Raw genomic sequence first — 25,033 nt, forward strand, 5'->3', positions numbered from 1 at the left:
GCCATCTCAAACCCGGCAATCTGTGGCATTTGGCCGGCCCCAACCGTATTATCGAAACAAAAGTTGGCCGGCCATCTTTTTCGATAATACGGTTCCGGCCAGCTATTGCAGAGCCGCCAAAATAGATCGCCGGCGATCGATTTCGCCGGCGCCGTTTGATTATGCCCCTCTATGTTACTTACGTTCCAAAGCACTTCTGTGCTCAATAATTCTAGTATTTAGTTTCTCCTATGTAGACTAGTTTGCAAGGGCATAGAGCAGCATATACTACATTGCTTGTTTTACAATTAGAGTATTGTTGTAAATTAATTTCTTTATTTAATGATAGTATTTGAAAGCTCTTAGTTTTCATATTGACATTGCACACTGAGCAGGTGCCACATGGAAAGTGACCTATAGGTAGTTTATTTGATGATATAATTGAACTGGGTAGTGTAAATGGAACTAATAGGTCTTTAAGGTTCCTTTCTCGTTTGTATGCAACAATTAATTTTTTCTTATCAAATACTTCAAGATTTTGTAATAGATGCCAATGCTTTTTAATAATGTTAACTATAGAACTGGACATGTTAATGAATGGTAAAGTGCAAACTATCTTATTTTCATTTGTCTTCTGTGCTGGTTTGAGTAATGTTTCTCTAGGAAAACTGGAGGTCCTCTGGAAACCTTTTTGTATGCATTTCAATGGATATCCTTTTTCTCTAAACCGTCTGGACATGTCTTTGGATCTAAATGTATATGTTTGAGAATCAGAGCAGAGGCGTCTCAACCTTAAGACCTGGCTGTATGGTAGATTCGTTTTGAGACTTTTGCTGTGATAACTTTCATAATGTTAACATCCGTCGGTTTACGGTATATGTCAGTGGTAAACTTATTCTGATTAATGCTGATATTGATGTCTAGAAATGGAATGGTTCTTTTATTGTAGTTCATTTGGAACTTCAAATTGGCATCTAAGGTGTTTACCAAATTGTGAAAATCTTTTAGATTACTTTCTGTTCCTTACCAAATCATAAAAATGTCATCTATATATCTTTTCCAGAGGTATATATTGTCTATATATGAATTATTAGATATATATCTCTTCTCAAAATTAGCTACATATAAGTTTGCAATTGACGGTGCAAATGTGGCACCCAAAGCTGTTCCTTTTATCTGTTGATAAAACTTACCATCAAATGCAAAGAAATTCTTAGTTAGTGCAATTGTGGTAAGTTCCAGAAGAAATTCTACAGGAATCCTAGGTTGTATATTTTTTATTAAGCAGCTCTTCTTTAATGATTTCAATTGATTCTTTCTGTGGGATATTGGTATAAAGGCTCTCTATATCAAGAGTTACTAAAAACATGTCATTACTAGGAGTGATTGTATTGAGTGTATTTATCATGTCAACTGAGTCACGAGTGTATGACGGAATTTTGAAAACCACGGGACGCAGGAACTTGTCAATGAAAATGGAGAGTGGTTCTAATAGAGAGCCACAAGCAGATACGATAGGTCTCCTGGGGGTCTAGACAGGGATTTGTGTATTTTTGGAAGAATGTATATGGTTGGTATAATGGGTTCTTTGACTATCAAGAAGTTACATTCTTTCTCTGTTAGATATTGTGCTTTTCTGCCAAACTCGACCAATGATACAATTTCATTTTGGATACTTTTTGTGGGGGTCCATCTTTAAAACTTTATAAAAAGTTTGATCATTCAGTTGTCTTTGAATCTCTTGAATATAGTCTTCCCTATTCATTATTACTATTGCTCCACCTTTATCCGCTGGCTTAATAATTATATTAGCATCTTTTTGCAGTGATTTAACTGCAGGATTTTCCTCCTTAGTCAAATTGTAAAAGCTTCTTTTTTATCTTGTTTTTCCAGTATTGCTATATCATTTAAAACTAGTTTCGTATGTTTGTATTAAGTGGTGTGTGTTGCCAGGTGGAATCCATCTGCTATTATTTTTTACTATAGATTGATCAGTGCAGTCTGCTGTTTGATTAGAAAAAAATTTCATAATTTTAAGTTTGCGTATGAATTAAAAAAATTCTACTCTGGTTTTAAATGCGTTGTATTTGGGTGTGGGTATGAAAGACAGACCTCTGCTTAGAACATTGTTTTCTGCATCTGTTAGTGTTCTTCTTGAAATATTATATACCGTATTTAATACTTGGCTAGGTTTCCCTGTCCGTATCTATTTTGAGTAAAACCACCTCTTCCTCCACCATGGCCCCTACCTTGATTTGGTGGATATCCTCTAGGATATTCGGTAGTGGAGGCACCCGTTGTTGATCTCTTTTTCCAAAATTGACCTAGGTGATGTACTTGTTTGTCAACGTTTGCTCACGGGGGTGTTGTATATAGGGAGGTTGATGGGTCAAAAACATCATCATTCTGGTCACTCCTGGGACGTTTCCTTTCTCAGTCTGAGGGCTAGTGGGAAAATTATTTCCTATCGGTTTACTGAACATGGTGTTATGATTTGTTTTTCATTATTTGTTTTTAATCATAGTTTTTATATATGATATATATGTCACATTGTTTATATGTCTAATCTGTGTACATTCTTATTTCAAGTATTTCATTTTAAGTTGATATATACAGAGGGGCATAATCAAACACGAACGCCTATCTCCATGGGCGTCTATGTCCGAAAACGGTACGTGAAGAGGCGGGACAGACCATATTTTCGAAAAAATGGACGTTTTTCAGCTGGGCGTTTGATTTTTTTAGCGATAATGGAAACTAAAAACATCCAGCTCAAAAACATCCTAATCCAAGCCATTTGGTCGTGGGAGGGGCCACGATTCGTAGTACACTCACCCCCCTGACATGCCAGGACACCAACTGGGTACCCTAGAGGTCAGTGCGGTGGACTTCAGACAACGCTCCCACATGCATAGCTCCCTTACCACGGGTGCTGAGCCCCCAACCCCCCTCCCCCAAAACCCACTACCCATAAATGTACAACACTACCATAGCTCTTAGGGGTGAAGGGGGCACCTACATGTGGGTACAGTGGGTTTTGCAGACCTCCCATTTACCAGCACAAGTGTTACAGGTAGGGGGGATGGGCCTGGGTCCACCTGGCTGAAGTGCACTGCGGTACCCACTACAAGTGCTCCAGGGACCTGCATACACGCAGGCCTCTAGGACTTGTTGCTGCTATATAACATTGGCACACCAGTTGACACCTGAAGACTAATCTCTCCGAAAACGTCCTTTATTGGAATAAGCACGCTTACTCACAGTTAACTGCCGATCAGAGGTTGTGCCCCACTGGTAACAAGTCTCCCTGGTACTGAGATGAGCAGTAGGTCAGAGCTGGCAGAATGCTGTACACAATGCCCTCTTTCAGCCACATTCAAGGTAAGAATTAAGTTCTGTAACGTGGCTAACACGAGAAAGGGATCTAAAACTGGCTTACAAAAACGGCCACTACCTCATGGACTACCGGAAACAAAACAGGGCACACTCTGACCCAGTAAGCAGGGGGAAAAGCACCATGGGAGTAGAGCCTACCAACTACCAACATTGTGAGCATTTGCCACAAGCTAGTGGAATCACGGAGCCCAATACCCTACACCCACCACAATGCATTGCTGATGTGACTCTGCAGTGCCCTTAACAGAAAAGGTGTCACACTCACCCGAGAGCCACATCAGAACCAGGGAAAAGCTGTCACAGGATAGAACACATTCTGCTGTCATGGAGGTGGGTACGGCATTTGAGGCTGGCATAGAGGCTGGAAAAAAAGTTTTTAAAGTGGGGTTTTTTTGGTGGGAGGGGGTTAGTGACCACTGGGGGAGTCTGGGGAGTTCATCCCCGATTCCCTCCAGTGGTCATCTGGTCAGTTGGGGCACTTTTTTGGGACTTGTTCGTGAAAAAAAAGGGTCCAAAAAAAGTGACCCAAAATCGCGGTAAAAACGCCTTTTTTTTCGATCATCAGCTAAAGACGCCCATCTCTCCTCGGCCGATAACCACGCCTCAGTTCCGCCTCCAACACGCCCCCGTCAACTTTACCTGTTTCCGCGACGGGTTGCAGTTGGAAACGCCCAAAATCGGCTTTCGATTATACCGATTTGGGCGCCCATGGGAGAAAGACGCCCATCTCCCGATTTGGGTCGCAATATAGGCGTTTTTCTCTTTCGATTATAAGCTGGATAGTAGATATATTCTAATTATTTTTCATTATTGGTTTTTATTATAGTTTTTATATATGATATACATGTCATATTAAGTCTATATGTCTAATCTGTATACATTCTTATTCCAAATATTTCATTTTAAGGTGATATATACAGTAGATGCATTTGATATATTTTGTAATAATTTCTTTATTGCGAGATACTTTTGTTACATATATGTATCTATCAGCATATCAAAACATTGCCATTAAGTTGATATATATAGCAGCATTATTTTATTTTATATATTAAATTGTTCATATTCTTTCCTTCTGTGGGATATTTTTGTAATATATATGTTTTTATTCATGCTTTTACCTATAGACCAAACATTGTTTTATACAGATTTTTATATTAGGAATTTAAATATGTTATTTGTTTTTTTAGCCCCTGAAGCAGCCCTGGAGGCATATTTTCAAAGCACTTTGGGAGGCTAAGTTCCATAGGTTTCTATGGAACTTTGGGAGGCTAAGTGCTTTGAAAATATGCCTCTTTGTGGGCGAAACACGGCCTGTGTCGGCCTGATCTGTACATTAGATTTACAATAATAAACTATTGTTTGTCTTATATCGATCTGCTTTGTCATTTTTTCACTTCATATCCTAAATAGCCACAATTTGCATAGTTGTAAGTTTTCTTGAAAACTAGGCCTGCTTATGACCAGAGGACATAGTTGACCTTCCCTGCCACTTGGATGTATATTTGACTACTACTCTTTGCCCATGGATAATTCTGTGATCTTACAAGGACCTAGAGAAGTCTGAGATACACAAATCATGTAATCACATCAGTCCATGTTTGGCAAGTACCACTGAAAGCGTACAGTGATAATGAACAGAAGTTTCAGTGGAAGCAGAAACACTGACAAAGCCAGGTTTGTCTGCACACTCCTCATGTTGAATGGATCAGTATGGCAGGTCAGTGGTTGTGATGGTGGCAGCAGCAGTAGCAGAAGGGCCACAGGATTAGACAGTCAGTCACTAATGCCATCCCAGCTGTTACCCGAACATCTGAATTTTTGTAGGACACCTTCTAATTCGAAATGAGAGAGGAAGGGTGCTGAGTATAAACTAAAACAAGAACTTCCATACTCAGCTATCCAGAAAGGTAGAATACAATGCAGGAAGATGACAAACACTGTGCTAGAAAAGAAGTTCTATTCTATAGGCAGTCATGATCTATGGCTGAAATACGTCCTTAGTTGTGGAGACTGGCAAACTGGATGGAACAACAGATCTTTCTGCCATCATCTATTACATCACCACGTAAAGCAAAAGAATTGTATTCAAATGAGAAAAGGTCTGCTGCACATAGAGTCAATTAATATTCTCTTTTTATCCTGTCTTAATCATGGAATTCATTAAATTTATTATAAACAAAATATCTGCAATTTTATGTTATGCTGTATGTATTGAGATGTCCAACTAACCTCCTGTGCTTGACAGCCCCAGCCAGCAGTTTAGCCTGAGAGAAGCGGCCCTTGTTCTCCACTGCTTTCATGGCTGTTTTTCTCTCAGATTCCTTCTTAACATTTGTGCTTGCACCTGCTCTTGCCAGGGCACTGTAAACCAACATTAAGGATCAAAAACAGAAATCTAGGAGTAACCTCCCTACTGCAAAATCTAACTTTACACCTCAATCTGAAGCCTATTAAACCAGACCACACTCAAAGACTTAAGACAGAATTTAGAGACCAGAAATTTTCTTTTTCTTCAAGGCCATTGTTACTTTGCTGAGATTCTACAATACATTACATATAAACTGTTCTTTAAAATGAAGGTAAAAGTCTAGTGAGAAAGGATAAAGTATGTTTAAAAGAGCATATTTATTCAACCCACTCCCAGCTTTCAACTAACAGAAATAGCATCCAAAGAACAGTTGGTGAAGGCGGCTGTACCACTGGTTACCCTTTCTAACAAGCTGCTGTTTCATGGTACCTAGAAGCAGAAAATCCTTTTTCAGTGATGTTTTTGTGAAAGAAAACACTTGGGAGTTTTGTTTTACTGAATTCAGAGATTTTTCTGGGTTAAAATGAATTTTTCCAAATCTCTCACTTTGGCCTCCACAGATAGCATACAGCAAGAGTGGAGCGGACCTTCTTCTTTGAAAAGGGCTACCCATTCATTTAAATATTTGGGGATTCAGGTTTCTATGTGTATTGACGATTTTTATCAGTTGAACATTACTACACTTTTGGATTCCATGTCCCACACATTACAAAACTGGATGTCTCTTCCCCTCAGTTTGCAAGAAAGGATACATTTGTTTCAGATGACGGAGTTTCCCTGACAGCTTTACCAATGCAAATACTGCCTCTGAATTTGTTAAAAAAGGATATATATCAATTATATAGGCTTCTTTCTAAGTTCTGATGGCTTGGAACGAAGCCCAGAGTAGCTCTGCATATGTTATTGGGTCCTTGGCGTCGGGGGGGGGGGGGGGGGGGGGGGAGGAGGGGGCATGGGTCTCCCGGACATTAGGAAATATAACCAGGCCTATTTATTGTGTCACCTTACTGAATGGATGCTTGATTTTCATACCTATACTCTGCTACAACTGGAGGGGGAATATTTTGCTCTCAGGCGCTGCTTGCTCATATCCCATCTCATTTGGGGAATAGTATTTTATTATGCCCGCTGCGGGAGCTTTGGAAAGAGCTCACTAGATGCTGGTGGTTTTCTTTGACTATTTCTGATCTGTATTCGGGGCAATGCCATGTTCTCCTCGAGTATGGATAATCGCACTTTTCGTTCCTGGGATGAGTGTGGCATCAGTAGATAAGAATATGTTTTATGGAAGAATAGTACAATGCGCCCGTTATGGGAATTGGGGGGGGGGGGGGGGGGGACAGTGCCCCGATCCATCTATTTATTTTTGTATATCGCCAGTTACATCATTATGTTTCCTCTTTGGAGGTTTAATAGCTTTGGGTTCTCGGTACGGTTGTAAGCTCAGAACGTTTTTAACATTAGTCTGGGGGGGAGGGGGGGGGGAATGTTTTTCCATTTCAGAATTTCATCAGATTTTATTGGATCCTATGCCTCAAAAACTAGTGGATCCCTTGATGACTAAGTGGGAGGAGGTTTTAGGTAGGCCATTTTTTTTTGGGGGGGGGGTGTCAATTTTCTAGGATTAGTGTCAAGAATACTATAAATTGTGGCTGGGGAAGATTTGAAAGAAGGTCAGTTTCAGTTTTTTAAACTGGGCTTACATAACTCAGGCTTAGGACCTCTTTTACAAAGCCGCAGTACTGATTCCCAGTGCAGCAAATGAGTTGAATCCCATTCAATTCTTATGGGCTTCCTGTAATTTGCAGCGTGAGAATCTCTAGCACAGCTTTGTAAAAAAAAGCCCTCAATTATTTAAAACTAGTAAAAAAGCCCCGTTTCTGATGCAAATGAAACGGGGGCTAGCAAGGTTTTCTTCTGTGTGCATGTGGGAGTGTGTGTGTTCCTGCCCTCTCTCCCCTCCCCCCTCTGAGTCCTTCATTGTTACAGAGAGAGCGATTTGATTTCCTGCTTTGCTGTTTTCCTTCACTGTTTGTGTTAGAGAGAGAGCAAGGGCGGGGCAGACACTAATGGGGAAACCGGATATCTCTCCCCCTTCACACTTCCGGTTGGAGGCTTCATAGAATGTTGGTGTTGCCTTTTATATATAGAGATGGGTGGGATTGATACACCACTGTCAGAAATGCCATCAGGATAGTAATTATATTTATCATGCTTTTTGGGCATGTCCACTTGTCCAGCATTTTTGGACAGCGGTAGTCTATTATTTGGAACAGCTATTCCAATCTCTCCAATGTGATTTCTTTTAGATCATCATGAAATTTTCAGATTCCAGAGTAGAGGGGTCATCTGCTTATTAGGAAAGTTGGGCTACTTGGGAATAAGATCACTCTTAGTAGGTGGCTTAGCACTGAAGCCTCTTCCTTTTGGAGTTGGAGTAGATTTCACTGTCTTTCAGACAGAAGAAATATTTTCTCTCGGTTTGGGACCCATATATTCATTCATTGCCAAATAAGGCCTGAAGTTTCATACTTAATACTCTGTCTGTTATATGCGGATTTTGATCCGACTGTTTTTTAGCAGTCTGTCAAAGGAATTTTCTCTTCTCCCGAGTTCTTCCCCCTGTGAGTGTGGTGAGAGGAAGGGGGGATATTTTAGATGGTTCCTAAGGTAACAGGGCCTCAAGCATGGTGCTAATTATTTTGAGGCATTGAGACACCATTTTTATGGAATTTGTCTTATGTTGTTTGTTCCATTAAGGTTGTGCTCTGGATTCTATTATCACAAGGGGAGGGGAGAGAGAATTTCTATATTGTAAAATGCACTTGGAATGAAACCTTTATGGACCGTGTTCTTACTGGTTGTACTAGTTTTGTTTGCCTTCCAAGTTCAATACAGAAAGTCACAGAAGTCAATTGTAATAAAGAATATAAGATGCCTAGAGAAAAATCCCTACTAGAAGATTTTCCAAAAACAAAGGGGGACAAAAGAGAGTTCAGTATAGGCTGAACATTCAGCCGAGCTAGATTTCAGTGAGACTAGCCGCAATAGCAGCTCACATATAGCGAATGCTACATACCTGTAGAAGGTATTCTCCGAGGACAGCAGGCTGATTGTTCTCACTGATGGGTGACGTCCACGGCAGCCCCTCCAATCGGAACTTCACTAGCAAAGGCCTTTGCTAGTCCTCGCTCGCCGATGCGCAACGCGCATGCGCGGCCGTCTTCCCGCCCGAACTGGCTCGTGTTCGTCAGTCCCGTATGTAGCAAGACAAAGACAAGGGAAGACACAACTCCAAAGGGGAGGTGGGCGGGTTTGTGAGAACAATCAGCCTGCTGTCCTCGGAGAATACCTTCTACAGGTATGTAGCATTCGCTTTCTCCGAGGACAAGCAGGCTGCTTGTTCTCACTGATGGGGTATCCCTAGCCCCCAGGCTCACTCAAAACAACAAACATGGTCAATTGGGCCTCGCAACGTCGAGGACATAACTGAGATTGACCTAACAACTTATCCAACTAACTGAGAGTGTAGCCTGGAACAGAATAAACATGGGCCTAGGGGGGTGGAATTGGATTCTAAACCCCGAACAGATTCTGAAGCATTGACTGCCCGAACCGACTGTCGCGTCAGGTATCCTGCTGCAGGCAGTAATGAGATGTGAATGTGTGGACAGATGACCACGTCGCAGCTTTGCAGATCTCTTCAATAGTGGCTGACTTCGAGTGGGCCACTGACGCAGCCATGGCTCTAAAATTGTGAGCCGTGACATGACCCTCAAGAGCCAGCCTAGCCTGGGCGTAAGTGAAGGAAATGCAATCTGCTAGCCAATTGGAAATGGTGCGTTTCCCCACAGCCACTCCCCTCCTGTTGGGATCAAAAGAAACAAACAATTGGGCGGACTGTCTGTTGGGCTGTGTCTGCTCCAGATAGAAGGCCAATGCTCTTTTGCAGTCCAATGTGTGCAGCTGACGTTCAGCAGGGCAGGAATGAGGACGGGGAAAGAATGTTGGCAAGACAATTGACTGGTTCAGATGGAACTCCGACACCACCTATGGCAAGAACTTAGGGTGAGTGCGGAGGACTACTCTATTATGATGAAATTTGGTATAAGGAGCATGAGCTACCAGGGCCTGAAGCTCACTGACTCTACGAGCTGAAGTAACTGCCACCAAGAAAATGACCTTCCAGGTCAAGTACTTCAGATGGCAGGAATTCAGTGGCTCAAAAGGAGGTTTCATCAGCTGGGTGAGAACGACATTGAGATCCCATGACACTGTAGGAGGTTTGACTGGGGGCTTTGACAAAAGCAAACCTCTCATGAAGCGAACAACTAAAGGCTGTCCTGAGATTGGCTTACCTTCCACACGGTAATGGTATGCACTGATTGCGCTAAGGTGAACCCTTACAGAGTTGGTCTTGAGACCAGACTCAGACAAGTGCAGAAGGTATTCAAGCAGGGTCTGTGTAGGACAGGAGCGAGGATCTAAGGCCTTGCTGTCACACCAGACGGCAAACCTCCTCCATAAAAAGAAGTAACTCCTCTTAGTGGAATCTTTCCTAAGAAGCAAGCAAGACACGGGAGACATCCTCTGACAGACCCAAAGAGGCAAAGTCTACGCTCTCAACATCCAGGCCGTGAGAGACAGAGACCGGAGGTTGGGATGCAGAAGCGCCCCTTCGTCCTGTGTGATGAGGGTCGGAAAACACTCCAATCTCCACGGTTCTTCGGAGGACAACTCCAGAAGAAGAGGGAACCAGATCTGACGCGGCCAAAAAGGAGCAATCAGAATCATGGTGCCTCGGTCTTGCTTGAGTTTCAACAAAGTCTTCCCCACCAGAGGTATGGGAGGATAAGCATACAGCAGGCCTTTCCCCCAATCCAGGAGGAAGGCATCCGATGCCAGTCTGCACGGCCTGAAATCTGGAACAGAACTGAGGGAACTTGTGGTTGGCTCGAGATGCAAAGAGATCTGCCAAGGGGGTGCCCCACACCTGGAAGATCTGGCGCACTACTCTGGAGTTGAGCGACCACTCGTGAGGTTGCATAATCCTGCTCAACCTGTCGGCAGACTGTTGTTTATGCCTGCCAGATATGTGGCTTGGAGCCACATGCCGTAACGGCGAGCCCAGAGCCACATGCTGATGGCTTCCTGACACAGGGGGCGAGATCCGGTGCCCCCCTGCTTGTTGATGTAATACATGGCAACCTGGTTGTCTGTCTGAATTTGGATAATTTGATGGGACAACCGATCTCTGAAAGCCTTCAGAGCGTTCCAGACCGCTCGTAACTCCAGGAGATTGATCTGCAGATCGCGTTCCTGGAGGGACCAGCTTCCCTGGGTGTGGAGTCCATCGACATGAGCTCCCCACGGCAGGAGAGACGCATCCGTAGTCAGCACTTTTTGTGGCTGAGGAATTTGGAAAGGGCGTCCCAGAGTCAAATTGGACCAAATCGTCCGCCAATACAGGGATTTGAGAAAACTCGTGGACAGGTGGATCACGTCTTCTAGATCCCCAGCAGCTTGAAACCACTGGGAAGCTAGGGTCCATTGAGCAGATCGCATGTGAAGACGAGCCATGGGAGTTACATGAACTGTGGAGGCCATGTGGCCAAGCAATCTCAACATCTGCAGAGCTGTGATCTGCTGGGACGCTTGTACCCGGGAGACGAGGGACAACAGACTGTTGGCCCTTGTCTCCGGAAGATAGGCACGAGCCGTCCGAGAATCCAGCAGAGCTCCTATGAATTCGAGTCTCTGTACTGGGAGAAGATGGGACTTTGGATAATTTATCACAAACCCCAGAAGCTCCAGGAGGCGAATAGTCATCTGCATGGACTGTAGAGCTCCTGCCTCGGATGTGTTCTTCACCAGCCAATCGTCGAGATAGGGGAACACGTGCACTCCCAGCCTGTGAAGCGCTGCTGCTACTACAGCCAGGCACTTCATGAACATTCTGGGCGCAGAGGCGAGCCCAAAGGGTAGCACACAGTACTGAAAGTGACATGTGCCCAGCTGAAATCGCAGATACTGCCTGTGAGCTGGCAATATCGGGATGTGCGTGTAGGCGTCCTTCAAGTCCAGAGAGCATAGCCAATCGTTTTCCTGAATCATGGGAAGAAGGGTGCCCAGGGAAAGCATCCTGAACTTTTCCTTGACCAGATATTTGTTCAGGGCCCTTAGGTCTAGGATGGGACGCATCCCCCCTGTTTTCTTTTCCACAAGGAAGTACCTGGAATAGAATCCCAGCCCTTCTTGCCCGGATGGCGGGCGGAGAGTTCCTCTGCAAGTACCTGCTTGTGCTGGAAGCTGTAGGACTGAGCTCCCGGAGGACAAATTGGGGGCTTTGAGGCCAAATTGAGGGTGTATCCTTGCCGGACTATTTGAAGAACCCAACGGTCGGAGGTTATAAGAGGCCACCTTTGGTGAAAAACTTTCAACCTCCCCCCGACCGGCAGATCGCCCGGCACGGACACGTTGATGTCGGCTATGCTCTGCTGGAGCCAGTCAAAAGCTCGTCCCCTGCTTTTGTTGGGGAGCTGTGGGGCCTTGCTGAGGCGCACGCTGCTGACGAGAGCGAGCGCGCTGGGGCTTAGCCTGGGCCGCAGGCTGTCGAGGAGGATTGTACCTACGCTTACCAGAAGAGTAGGGAACAGCCCTCCTTCCCCCATAAAAACGTCTACCTGAGGAGGTAGATGCTGAAGGCTGCCGGCGGGAGAACCTGTCGAAAGCAGTATCCCGCTGGTGGAGCTGCTCTACCACCAGTTCGACTTTCTCTCCAAAAATGTTGTCCGCTCGGCAAGGGGAGTCCGCAATCCGCTGCTGGATCCTATTCTCCAGGTCGGAGGCACGCAGCCATGAGAGTCTGTGCATCACCACACCTTGAGCAGCGGCCCTGGACGCAACATCAAAGGTATCATATACCCCTCTGGCCAGGAATTTTCTGCACGCCTTCAGCTGCCTGACCACCTCCTGAAACGGCTTGGCTTGCTCAGGAGGGAGCTTGTCCACCAAGCCCGCCAACTGCCGCACATTGTTCTGCATATGGATGCTCGTGTAGAGCTGGTAGGACTGAATCTTGGCCACGAGCATAGAAGAATGGTAGGCCTTCCTCCCAAAGGAGTCTAAGGTTCTAGAGTCCTTGCCCGGGGGCGCCAAAGCATGCTCCCTAGAACTCTTAGCCTTCTTTAGGGCCAGATCCACCACACCAGAGTCATGAGGCAACTGTAAAAGAGCACAAAGACTACAGGCCTGCGGGCGGTGCCCAGCCCCCAGACACTGAAGACACGACGCGTGCCTATCAGTGAGCGAGATTACCCGGGCGCACTGGGTGCACTTCTTGAAGCCACTGGGAGACTTCGATGACATGGGCGGAAAAATCACGCCGGCGAAATCAAAATTCGCGATGGTGACGAAGGGCACCAAAAATAAGGGACAGAGAAAAAACCCGTACCGAGGCCACAAAAAAGGCCTACCCCGAATGCGAAAGGAAACTTATGCCGGGGAAACAAACTGGACACACGGGAAGCGACAAAGTCTCTTTTTTTTTTTTTTTTTGCGAAATCGCGAAGACGCGCGAGGGTCAACTTGAGGGGCGTGAAATGGCGGCAAAACACGACCGTTCCGAGCGCGGACAAACGAAGACTGATGAACACGAGCCGGTTCGGGCGGGAAGACGGCTGCGCATGCGCGGTGCGCATTGGCGCGCAAGGACTAGCAAAGGCCTTTGCTAGTGAAGTTCCGATTGGAGGGCTGCCGTGGACGTCACCCATCAGTGAGAACAAGCAGCCTGCTTGTCCTCGGAGAAAAAGCTCTACACATCATGAATACGTTCTATAAATGTAGCCTCTACATTTTTATGTTTTATTTATTAATTACTTCACTTTTCTTAACTTTTTAATAGAAAAGTTTTCAAACAGATATAAAAATCAAAAGATCTTCAATAGGCATCCATATACTCTAGAGGACTCACAGATCCAGAAAAGTAACGTCTATCTATTTAAAGGCTTAGTTCCAACACTATATAAGTTAATGCACGTAATCAAAGCACCAGAATAAGGAGCAGACATCTTAAATCAGAGCACCACAAAATTCTATATGGTTCCCAAAATACATAAGACACTAATCAAACCTCTAGGAAGACCTTTTGTTTCCCTGCAGGGTACATTTTTGAAGCCATTGTCTAAATTTCTAGATCATTTTTTGAAACCATTTGTCACACAGATTAGATCTTATATACAGGGTACTACTGATTTTCTGGGTAAGATATAAGAGATTCAAAACCTCCCTCTTTGCTGACTGTTGGCAACTATGGACATTAAAACATTGTATATGAGCATTCCTCAGATGTCAGATATTGACTCTGTGAAACCATGTTTGGATAACAGGAAAGCCGGACATAGAGTGGCCAATCAATTTTTGGTTTCTATTACTATTCTCATTCTGACTCAAAATTATTTTGTTTTTGATAACAATTTTTTCTTGCAGAAACAAGGAGTAGCCATGTGTACAGAAGCTGCTTCTAGTATTGCCAACTTATTTTTAGCAGATTTTGAACATCACTTAATTTATTCTTCCAGTTGGATGACAAGTATATTGAGCTGGGTTAGATTTATTGATGATATATTTTTCATCTGGACAGCGTTGGAACAGCAGTTGAGAGAATTTGCAACATGGATTAACAGTACAAATAGAGAGGGTAAAACAGCATACAACCAAAGTATACGGACAAAAAAGAGCAACACTGGGCCTTCAAGACTAGGACAATAGGAGTACTTTATTAACAGGTGACCCGACACGGGCTGTGTTTCGGCGCCAAATGACACCTGCCTCAGGGGTCTGACGACAAAAAAACATAAATACATGTATAAATAAAGAATAGTTCAAACAAATACTCACAATCACAATATTGTACTTTAAAAACTATATAAAATTTTAAAAAAATATTAATATATTAAAAAATATAGCATTACTAAGAACATCGTGGACATTGACTTTGTTTGAAAAAGACATATGAAATCCAAAATGATTCATAAATATACAAACATAACATTTATAGAAAAAGCAGACAATGTCCATTGAAAGCTTAATAAATGCATTTAAATAGTGGTTATCATAAATATTGACACAAATATCCATAATTATACTGACATACTGAAAATAAAGTGATTCCTAATATATTGATTAGGAATACATTAGAAGAAAATTGCAGTTCTTCAAAAGATTTTCAACAGCAAGCCAAGATACTAAGTCAATGATATTGCACACAGCATTTATAAACATTGGCATGTTTTGCAGCTTCATCAAGTGTTCAATGCAGGTCTGTGCATGGTATTTTCTAGGGGTAAAAATCTGTCTAATCATTTGGTGTCTTCTACTTTTGTTTCTCAATTTAAACAAGACACCCATGTATCGAGGGGGTCATAAACCATGTGGACGATGTAAAGCTTGCCCTATGTCTTTAACCTGTGACATCTAACAACATCCTGACTCAGAAATTACAAATTAAAGAGCTAGCACAGACTGTTCTTCGGCAAATGTTGTTTATGTTATCATTTGCCCCTGTCTGAAAATATATGTGGACGTACGAGCAGACCAATTTGATTAAGACTAAACGAACATTGCAGCTGACTTAAAAACAGGGTTTTAACAGCACTGCTGCATTGAGTTTAATCATAATTTTATTGAAATGCAGTGGTTGATTATTGAAAGCGTGTCCCCACATTTTCAAGGTGATAGAGAAGCATTTTTAGCATTGCGTGAATATTGGATTTTTGAATTGGACTTAGTAATGCCAAGAGGACTGAATGAGTTCATTGACTGGAATGACACCATTTAACCATCTAAGTAATTCAGTGATGTCAGCATGTTTTTGGACGTAAAGACGGTTCTTTTCAAAGGTGGCGGAGCCATGCTGTAAGATTCCAAAAGGGAGGATCCATTTACAATCCAGCACTGGCATCCCTGAGGAAGATTTTGAAACAGAATTCTTGTTGGATGTTTGGATCATTCAGTAGAACAGCAATTCAAAGATTTAAGATAAGTTCGCTCTTGTCTGCTCCTTATTCCGGTGCTTTGGTTACGTACATGAACTTATATAGTGTTGGTACTAAGTCTTTAAATGGGCGTTACTTTTCTGGATCTGTGAGTCCTCTAGAGTATATGGATGCCTATTGAAGATATTTTTGATTTTTATAAGTTTGAAAAATTTTCTATTAAAAAGTTAAGAAAAGTGAAGTAATTAATAAATAAAACATACAAATTTAGGGGGTACATTTATAGAAAGTATCCATGATGCATAGAGCTTTATAAGTGAGCCACTGTCGTGGCTAGTCTCACTGAATCTAGCTTGGCTGAATGTTCAGCCTACACTGAACTTTCTTTTGTCCCCCTTTGTTTTTGAAATATCTTCAATTGTAGGGACTTTTCTCTAGGCATCTGATATGCTCTATTACAATAGATATATATTTTTAATCGATCGACTTCTATGACTTCTTGTTTTGTACTTTTTGTCTCTCCCTATTGGGGTTTTGTATTTTTGTTTGTGATTGATTTCCAAGTTCAAGAAACATTTTCACATAAATGTGGATTCTATTCTACTCTGTGTCTTTTATACCACCAACTTTCCATAAAGCTTTGCAATGACTTACAGAAAGATAAGCGTACTCATGTGTAGGGAAGTACACTTAAAAATATATTTCAACAAAATAGGACAATAGTAAACTATTGTTCAAATAAATGGCTTCAAAGCTTTTCTAAAGAATAAGATGACAAACTTCTTTACTTTCTGTGGAAGCACATTCTGAATTTTGCTCCCTGATATGAAAATGAGTTCTCATAAATAGCCTTGCGACGTATATTTTTAAAGGTGAGATGACCTATTTGTAAAGTATGAAGGAAAGAAGTACTAAGTCCTGAAGATGGAATTACTAATGGATCTGCCACATCTACTAAATTCAAACTATGGAGTGATTTAAAAACTAGACAAGCTATTTTAAATCTGACATGCTGATGGATCAGTAGCCAATGCAGTTCTTTCAAAAATGAAGTTACTGAATCAAATTATCTTCTATTATAGATTAGTCTAATAGCTGTGTTCTTCAGTAATTGTAGCCATTTTTTCAATTTAACTGAAACATTACAATATAATGAATTACAGTAATCCAGCTGCGGGAGAACGATCACCCGTACCAAGAGTCTGAAATTGCGCTGATGTAGTAATGATCTACTGTAATTGCTCGAAGCTAAACTTGAATTTTTTTTTAACTTAAAGCAATTTGTTTTTAAAAGATCTAACTTGAATCTAAGATAACCCCCCAATACTTTGGAGTGATCCTCTATTTTTAACCTGTGTTTAACATTAACACTTTACATGGAACACTACGATAGTTGCCAAACCATTTTATTTTTTTGCGTGTTTAGTTTTTAAAAATGATCAGATGTCCATTTGTCTATAGATGAAATATAATTTCTTAAAGAATCTAAAGTATCTTCAATCTTTTCCAGAACAGGGTACAGTAAGAAAATAATAATAATAAATATATATATATATATATATATATATATATATATAGAGGTGAACCATATGGTACCCCACAACTATTCCAGCTCAATGATATAGAGTTCCTTTCCCTAACACAGTATGTCCTAATTCTCAGGAATTTTTGGAACCACAATTTCAGCAATTCCTAAACCACTTAGCTTAAGCAATAACAAAAAGTGATTTATTGTATCAAATGCTGCAGAAATGTCAAACTGCAACAAGACTACCTGTTGCCCCCATGTTCAAAAAAATATTTGACTTTAGATGTAAGGACTAAAAGTAACGTTTCGGTACTGTGTTTAGGTCTAAAACCATGTTGAGGTCAATGAAATACATTGTATGTTTCCAGAAAAGTCTGCAGCTGTTCATTCACCAAAAACTCAAGCAATGTTGCCATCCAAGGGATGTTAGCGACTGGGCAACAGTTCTCTTCAACAGTCAAATCAGCACCTAAGTATTTAGGGATGGAAAGTAAAACAATATCTGACAACTTCTCTAGATAACAACCAGATTACAAAACAGAGTTCACAAACTCAGTAAGCCAATGTACAATATTCAAAGGAATTTTGCTAATAAGGACAAATATTAAGAGAAGACGACTTCTTAGAAAGTTTAGCCAGGGAGGCAAGATGGTGTCCGAGTAGGAGGTGAGAGAAGCAGCTCCACCGACTCACTTTCTTTTTTTGCTGTTTAGCTTAATTTCCTTATTGAAATTTATGCCTAAAAGAAGGGGCAGACAGTGGGTTTCCCCAGCACCCTCAATGCAACCTCACCTGGGTCCGATGGATCGCTTCACCACCTGAGCAGGAGGAACAGGGCAGAATGCTTCTGCTGCAGGGAGGGATGGTGAGAGGTGAACCGCTCTCCCCTCTAGAAGGAGACATTCCATTGTGCCCTGAAATGCGGAGTCCTCCTGTGAAAGTGGATGTCCCAGATCGCTAAGACCCGAAGTGGGGGAAACCGATCTGGGAGCAGGGGCAGACATTAGCAGTAGAGCGCCAAGTCCAACGTCGCAGGAACGTAACGCTGTGAATGTCACAGGAGGTGAAGAAATTGCAACGGAGGGGAGAGAGCCTGAGCCTAGGGGAGAGATTCAGGAAGTGAATCTGTTACAAACAAAGATTCTAACGACGGAAAAGCCAGAAGTAATTACCTTGGGAAACATATGGGATGCCCTGGTGAGTCTGGAAAAATCTTTTATTCAAAAAATTACCTCTGCTTTAAAGCCTATTCAAATATTTTCTGATAAAATTGAAGTAATGGAAAAACAAATCCAACAAACTAAAGTGTTTGAACTGTCTATTAAAACAGAAACTGATAAGATTAGAGATGGCCAAGTGGCACTAATGAAAGAAAATTTACTTCTGCAAAGAAAAATAGAAAATTTAGAAAATAAACAACGGATGAAAACTCTAAGACTCATAAATTTTCCTAAAGTGCCATCAGTGGCCCCATTGTTAACCTTTAAGAGATACCTCACGGAAGTTCTGAAAATATTTGATCAATTATATCCGCCGATCTCAAGGATTTACAATTTAGCGCCTTATACTAAGCAATCTACAGATCAAGTGTTAACAGCAGGATCAGAAATACCATTTGAGGAGTTAAATTTAAACCTTTCTCAAACAATAGAAAATTAACTATTAGGCGTACAAGCAGCTACCTTGATAGTGGACTTTGTGTTACAGCCTGATCGAAATTGGATCTTAAAGACCTTTTTTTCTCACTGAGAGGATATGTTTCTTAATTGTAAAGTTAAGATCTTTCCAGATGTATCTAAACAGACACATAAAAGGCGTCAATCCTTTTTGAAATTGCGTACTCGTGTCCTCCAATTAGGAGGAATCTTCTGGTTAAATTTCCCTTGTAAATGCGTGATAAAATTGCAATCTGTTAAGTATGTTTTCTATGAGAGTGAACATTTGCAGACCTTTTTGGACTCTAAACAAGGCCCGGCTATATCCTCACCGTTAGCAAACCCTCTGATATCTACTCCGTAAGAATTATAAGCACGGGTGGTATACCCCTACTATTTTCCTTGTATTAAGTATTACAACCTTGAATTTTGTCTTGCCTTTATTGTGGACTTGAGATGTATATGTCATTTGAGAAAAAATTTAGTTATTTGTGAATAAAAATGTTTTGAGTTATAACTGATAACATTATTCTTTCTGTAAAAGATTGTTTCTTGTGAATTATTTTGAAATTAATAAATAAATATTAAAAAAAAAAAGTTTAGCCAGGGTTCTTTCAACTGATTGTACAGATACTCTCTCAAAACTATTCCAAATTCTATCTCCAGGCAGTGCCGTAACGAGGGCAGCTGACACCCGGGGCGGGTCGCCGCTGTGCACCCCCCCCGGGTGCAGCACAGCGCACCCCCCCCCTGGAGCGCGTACTTACATAGGAAAGCGGCGAGGGACAGGCGGGAGGGCCAAACCGCCCCCAGTGCATGTCGCTGGGAGCTGTATCGGCTCCGCTGGTTCCTTGCTCTCTCTGCCCCGGAACAGGAAGTAACCTGTTCTGGGGCAGAGGGAGCAGGGAACCAGCGGAGCAGACACCCCCCCCCCCCCCAGCGATGTGCACCCGGGGCGGACTGCCCCACCGCCCCCCCTTACGCCACTGTCTCCAGGTATATCATTCATTTGATCTGTCATCAGTAGCATTAAGGTGTTATCTAAATTAGTCAGTGGAAATGATTGCCTAATTTTGTTGACTTTACTTTTTAAAAACTGTACTAATTCTTCATCATTAGGTTGTAAAAATTCTGGGATAAGTAGCCTATCTGTATTGGTCAGATTATCAAAAATGTGGAAAAGTGCTTCAGAATCATATAGCAAAACACTTCAATGTGAGAAAAGAAGGAAAACCATAAAAAAGATAAGAGGGAGAAGGCGGGGAGAAAGAAGGGGATAGAGAGGGAGGCAACAAGAGGGGGGGGGGGGGAGGAAGGAAAAATGGAAACCAGGAGAAGGAAGAAAAAGGAATAAAGGGAAGAGGGAAACGGGAAGAGGAAAGAAGAAAAATGGGGATAGAAGGGAAAGGATAAGGAAAAGGTGAGAACAAGGGGTAAAATGGAATCAGGAGGGGGAGGGGAGAGTGCAGATGGAAGGAAAAGGGGGAAAGGAATAAGGGAGGAAAAGGGGAGAAGGGGGGGGGGAAGGAAAAGATGGAAAAGAAGAAAAGAAAACGGAGAAAAAAAAGGAGGGGGCTGAGTGAAAGAGTCCCAGTCTTCCTAGCATACTTTTGTGATCAGCAGCTGTTCCAGGGGCTGATCCCTCCTTAATCTAAAATGATTCCATCAAAATTATTAACCATTTTCCCAGGTCAATATTTCCCCACTTTTCACTTAGTACTGCAGCTTTTCCTCTCAACTGGGCTGAGGTTCTGGCCAGCTCCATGCCTCTGAGGTGGCTGGAAACAGGCTCTGTTTTGCAGAAGGCAACAATTTTTCTAAGCAACTGAACTTAAAGTTGATTTTCTTTATCTGCTATGATTGCTACATTAAAGAAGATTTGAATTAAAAATTGAGAGTCTACTGGTGAAGTTTTTACTTGGGAATGGTTTATGCTGGGAATGGTTTATTGATGTTCTGTGACCACACCTTGCCTAGAACAACACAGTGAAGAATTTTGGAATTATCCAGTGGATTCTATTAATAAAGATTAAAGTGGACATTCTAAAAGTATCACATGTGTGGATAACAGAGTATATTCTAAGTTAAGTGCATTGCTTTAAAGCGTCTAATGTGTAATCGCAAGTGAAAACAGAACTATGCAGTGTTTATTTCTGCTTCTTCAAGGAAACTCATAGCCACTAACGCAGCTATTTGTATAGAGTGAACGTATCAGTTGTGGATGCATATGAAATTAACTCTGGAGCAAGCCTCTGCCCTAATACAAAGTTAGAAAGTTTGTCAGGGTGAATTGCATTGCCTTGAAAGAAATTGTGAAATTCTTTTAAGTAAATTATCAGAACTGTGAACTCATAAGCCTTAACAGACAGCTTGGAGCCAAAGTAACTTCTAGTAAGAAGGTGATTTAGCTCAGTGCTGCATATAATTAAGCCAGGTGATGTGCACAGAGCAAGGAGCTATGCCCCCCTACAACCACCGTTGCTATAGTGATAAGCAAAGTATCCATTTGAGCACACACCCCCAGACACACTCACTGCCAGTGTTGCCAGGTGGGCGGTTTTACCGCCCAATTGGGCGGTTTTCCGCGACCCGCCGCAGGAAATTTTTGCCCGCGGCGGGTTGCGGTTTTTTGGGCGGTTTTTTGGGCTTCCGGGCGGCTTTTTGGGCGGCTTTTTGATTTTTTTCGGCCGCGGGGGGCGGGGTTAGTGACGTTTTTGGGCGGGGTTAGTGACGTTTTGGGCGGGGCCGATGACGTGGGAGGCGGGGCCGATGACGTGGGAGGCGGGGCTGATGACGTGGGAGGCGGGCCCGATGACGTGGGAGGCGGGGCCGGTGACGGAGGCGGGGCCGATGACGGCGGGGGCGGGGCCGGTGACGCGGGGGTGGGGGTGTCAGGGGCGGGGTTTGTGTTTGGGCGGGTTTTGGGCTGGTTTCTGGCCTGGATTGGGCTGGAAAAAAAATTTCTACCTGGCAACCCTGCTCACTGCCTGCAAGATACAGAAGGAGAAAAAAAGCTGCCTGCACCCCCCCACACCTGCTGTTCCAACCAAGCAGCATTTTGGCACAGAGTCAAAGTTCACTGAAAGGGTGTTCTAAGAGAGAATGGCAGCCAGAATAGTGATTGATCAGACTGAACAGAACACAGCACAAACCAGTATGGGAAATTAAAAGGGATTTGAAAGACCCAGGACACATGTGCTTGCAAATAAAGCTAAAGAGAATTATGAGGCAGAAGTATCTCTTTGTCTTGGAAAAATTCAGTCTCAAAGACACCTCTTTGTCTTGGAAAACTTCTGGCTCAAAGTGGGGCAAGAGACGAGTGAGGTTTCAAAGGGAAACAAGACTGGAGACCTCCATACTGAGCAACTGCAAACAATCTATAAGCAATATCAACAAAACTCAGAGGACTACTGCCAATTTCTAAGCAGAAAAAAATACAGTAGATAACTTGGCAGAGAGAGAGAGAGAGAGATAACCACAGATCTCACACACCAGGCCATGGTGGCAGTGGCAATTAAAGGCACAACAACTCATAGAGACTCAGCAGGGGAAAATTGATACCAACACTCTGACAATTCTAAGCACAGCACCAGAACTTGTACAAATTCTAGGTCTTTAAAAATCACATAGAACAAGCCATTCTAGTCAGTCTGCAACCAGTGCAGCAGCTCTCTGGGTCTGAGTTAAGGCTGAGGCTGCAAAATTGAAAGTTCTTTATAGAAAACAAGAAGCAGCCATAGAACTTGAGAAGAAGAGTCATCAGATTCTGAGCAAGCATGTTCCTCTAGACCAGAGTCTAATTCACACAAGAGAAGTAAACCTAAGGCAAAGCACACTATGGAGGCAAGCAGCCACCACAGTGATCCACACACTCACGTGCAAGAGCCACCTGACCAACCACACTCCATGCCTGACTTCAGACAAACCCAGAACACAACCAGCCACAGATACTTACTGCCAGACTTCAGAGAGAGGACCTAGCAACATGCATGGTGCACAAAAAGATGATTAACATGGGGCTTTACCAGTTCAATGACTGCCCTGAAAAGCATAGAGGGTGAAAATCTAACTTTATTTATTTATTGCATTTGTATCCCACATTTCCCACATTTTTGCAGGCTCAATGTGGCTTACAATACATCATGGATAGTGGAAATAAGAAGAAAATATACATTTGGTGTTACAGAAGGAATTTGGGTTGCATGGTAATGGAATACATGATAGTTGTATAGCAGAAGACATTATAGGTGTGATCAGCAGAAGAAAGGAAGTGTTGATGCCCCTGTACAAGTCGTTGGTGAGGCCCCACCTGGAGTATTGTGTTCAGTTTTGGAGGCCGTACCTTGCGAAGGATGTTAAAAAAATGGAAGCGGTGCAAAGAAAAGCTACGAGAATGGTATGGGATTTGCATTCCAAGACGTATGAGCAGAGACTTGCTGACCTGAACATGTATACCCTGGAGGAAAGGAGGAACAGAGGTGATATGATACTGACGTTCAAATACTTGAAAGGTATTAATCCGCAAAAAAATATTTTCCGGAGATGGGAAGGCGGTAGAACGAGAGGACATGAAATGAGATTGAAGGGGGGCAGACTCAAAAAAGATGTCAGGAAGTATTTTTTCACGGAGAGGGTGGTGGATGCTTGGAATGCCCTCCCGCGGGAGGTGGTGGAGATGAAAACGGTAACGGAATTCAAACACACATGGGATATGCATAAAGGAATCCTGTGCAGTAGGAATGGATCCTCAGAAGCTTAGCCAAAATTGGATGGCAGAGCAGGTGGGGGAAGAGAGGTTGGTGGTTGGGAGGCGAGGATAGTGGAGGGCAGACTTATACGGTCTGTGCCAGAGCCAGTGATGGGAGGCGGGACTGGTGGTTGGGAGGCGGGAAATACTGCTGGGCAGACTTGTATGGTCTGTGCCCTGAAAAAGGCAGGTACAAATCAAGGTAAGGTATACACATATGAGTTTATCTTGTTGGGCAGACTGGATGGACCATGCAGGTCTTTTTCTGCCATCATCTACTATGTTATTATGTATAAGACATTTCTGGATATATGTGGAGAATTTCACATGTGTTGATCTTTGTGGTATATCCTGTCAAAGAAATGGGTCTTCAGTAGTTTGCGGAAGTTGGTCAGTTCATAGTTCGCTTTTAGGTTGCATGGCAACGCATTCCAGAGTTGCGTGCTCATGTAAGAAAAGGTAGATGCGTGCATTAATTTGTATTTTAGACCTTTACAGTTGGGAAAATGAAGATTAAGGAATGTGCGAGAAAATTTTTTTGCATTCCTTGGTGGTAAGGCTATTAGGTCTGACATGTAGGCTGGGGCATCGCCATGGATGATTTTGTGAACTAGGGTACATACTTTGAACGTGATGCGTTCTTTAAGTGGGAGCCAGTGTAGTTTCTCTCGTAGGGGTTTTGCACTTTCATATTTTGATTTTCCGAATATGAGCCTGGCTGCCGTGTTCTGGGCTGTTTGGAGTTTTTTTTTTTAGTATTTGCTCTTTGCAGCCGGCGTAGAGTGAGTTGCAATAGTCCAGGTGACTGAGTACCAATGATTGAACCAGATTGCGGAAGACTGTCCTTGGGAAAAATGGTCTTACTCTTTTTAATTTCCACACTGAGTGGAACATCTTTTTGGTTGTGTTTTTCACGTGATTCTCAAGTGTTAGGTGCCGATCAATGGTAACTCCAAGAATTTTTAGGGTGTCCGAAATTGGTAGATTTAGTTTTGGTGTGTTGATGGTGGTAAATTTGTTCGTGTTGTGTTGCGAGGTGAGTATTAGGCATTGGGGTTTTTTCTGCATTAAGTTTCAGCTGAAATGCATCTGCCCAGGAATGCATGATATGGAGACTTTGGTTGATGTCGTTGGAAATTTCTTTTAGATCTTGTTTGAATGGGATGAAGATCGTTACATCATCAGCATATATGTATGGGTTGAGGTTTTGGTTCGATAGTAGTTTGGCCAAGGGTATCATCATTAGGTTGAATATGGTCGGTGAGAGGGAACTCCGCATGTGGAACTCCGCATTCAGGAGTCCATGTGGCTGATGTAATCGAATTTGATGTCACTTGATATGAGCGTGTAGTTAGGAACCCCTTAAACCAATTGAGAACGTTGTCTCCGATACCGAAGTATTCGAGGATGTGTAATAGAATT

General features: G+C 42.7%; 1 protein-coding gene across 1 annotated transcript in view; it reads right to left on the reverse strand.

Annotated features, from left to right (window-relative positions):
- The window catches only part of FAM192A (family with sequence similarity 192 member A), a 536,729-nt gene that overhangs the window by 204,495 nt on the left and 307,201 nt on the right, over positions 1-25,033 (reverse strand). Inside the window, exon 5 of the mRNA XM_030203727.1 lies at positions 5,608-5,741. Within this exon, the coding sequence (XP_030059587.1) occupies positions 5,608-5,741 (134 nt within the window). The remainder of the gene's footprint in view (positions 1-5,607; positions 5,742-25,033) is intronic.

The sequence above is a fragment of the Microcaecilia unicolor genome, chromosome 5 (genome assembly GCF_901765095.1).
Source record: "Microcaecilia unicolor chromosome 5, aMicUni1.1, whole genome shotgun sequence".
Taxonomy (NCBI): domain Eukaryota; kingdom Metazoa; phylum Chordata; class Amphibia; order Gymnophiona; family Siphonopidae; genus Microcaecilia; species Microcaecilia unicolor.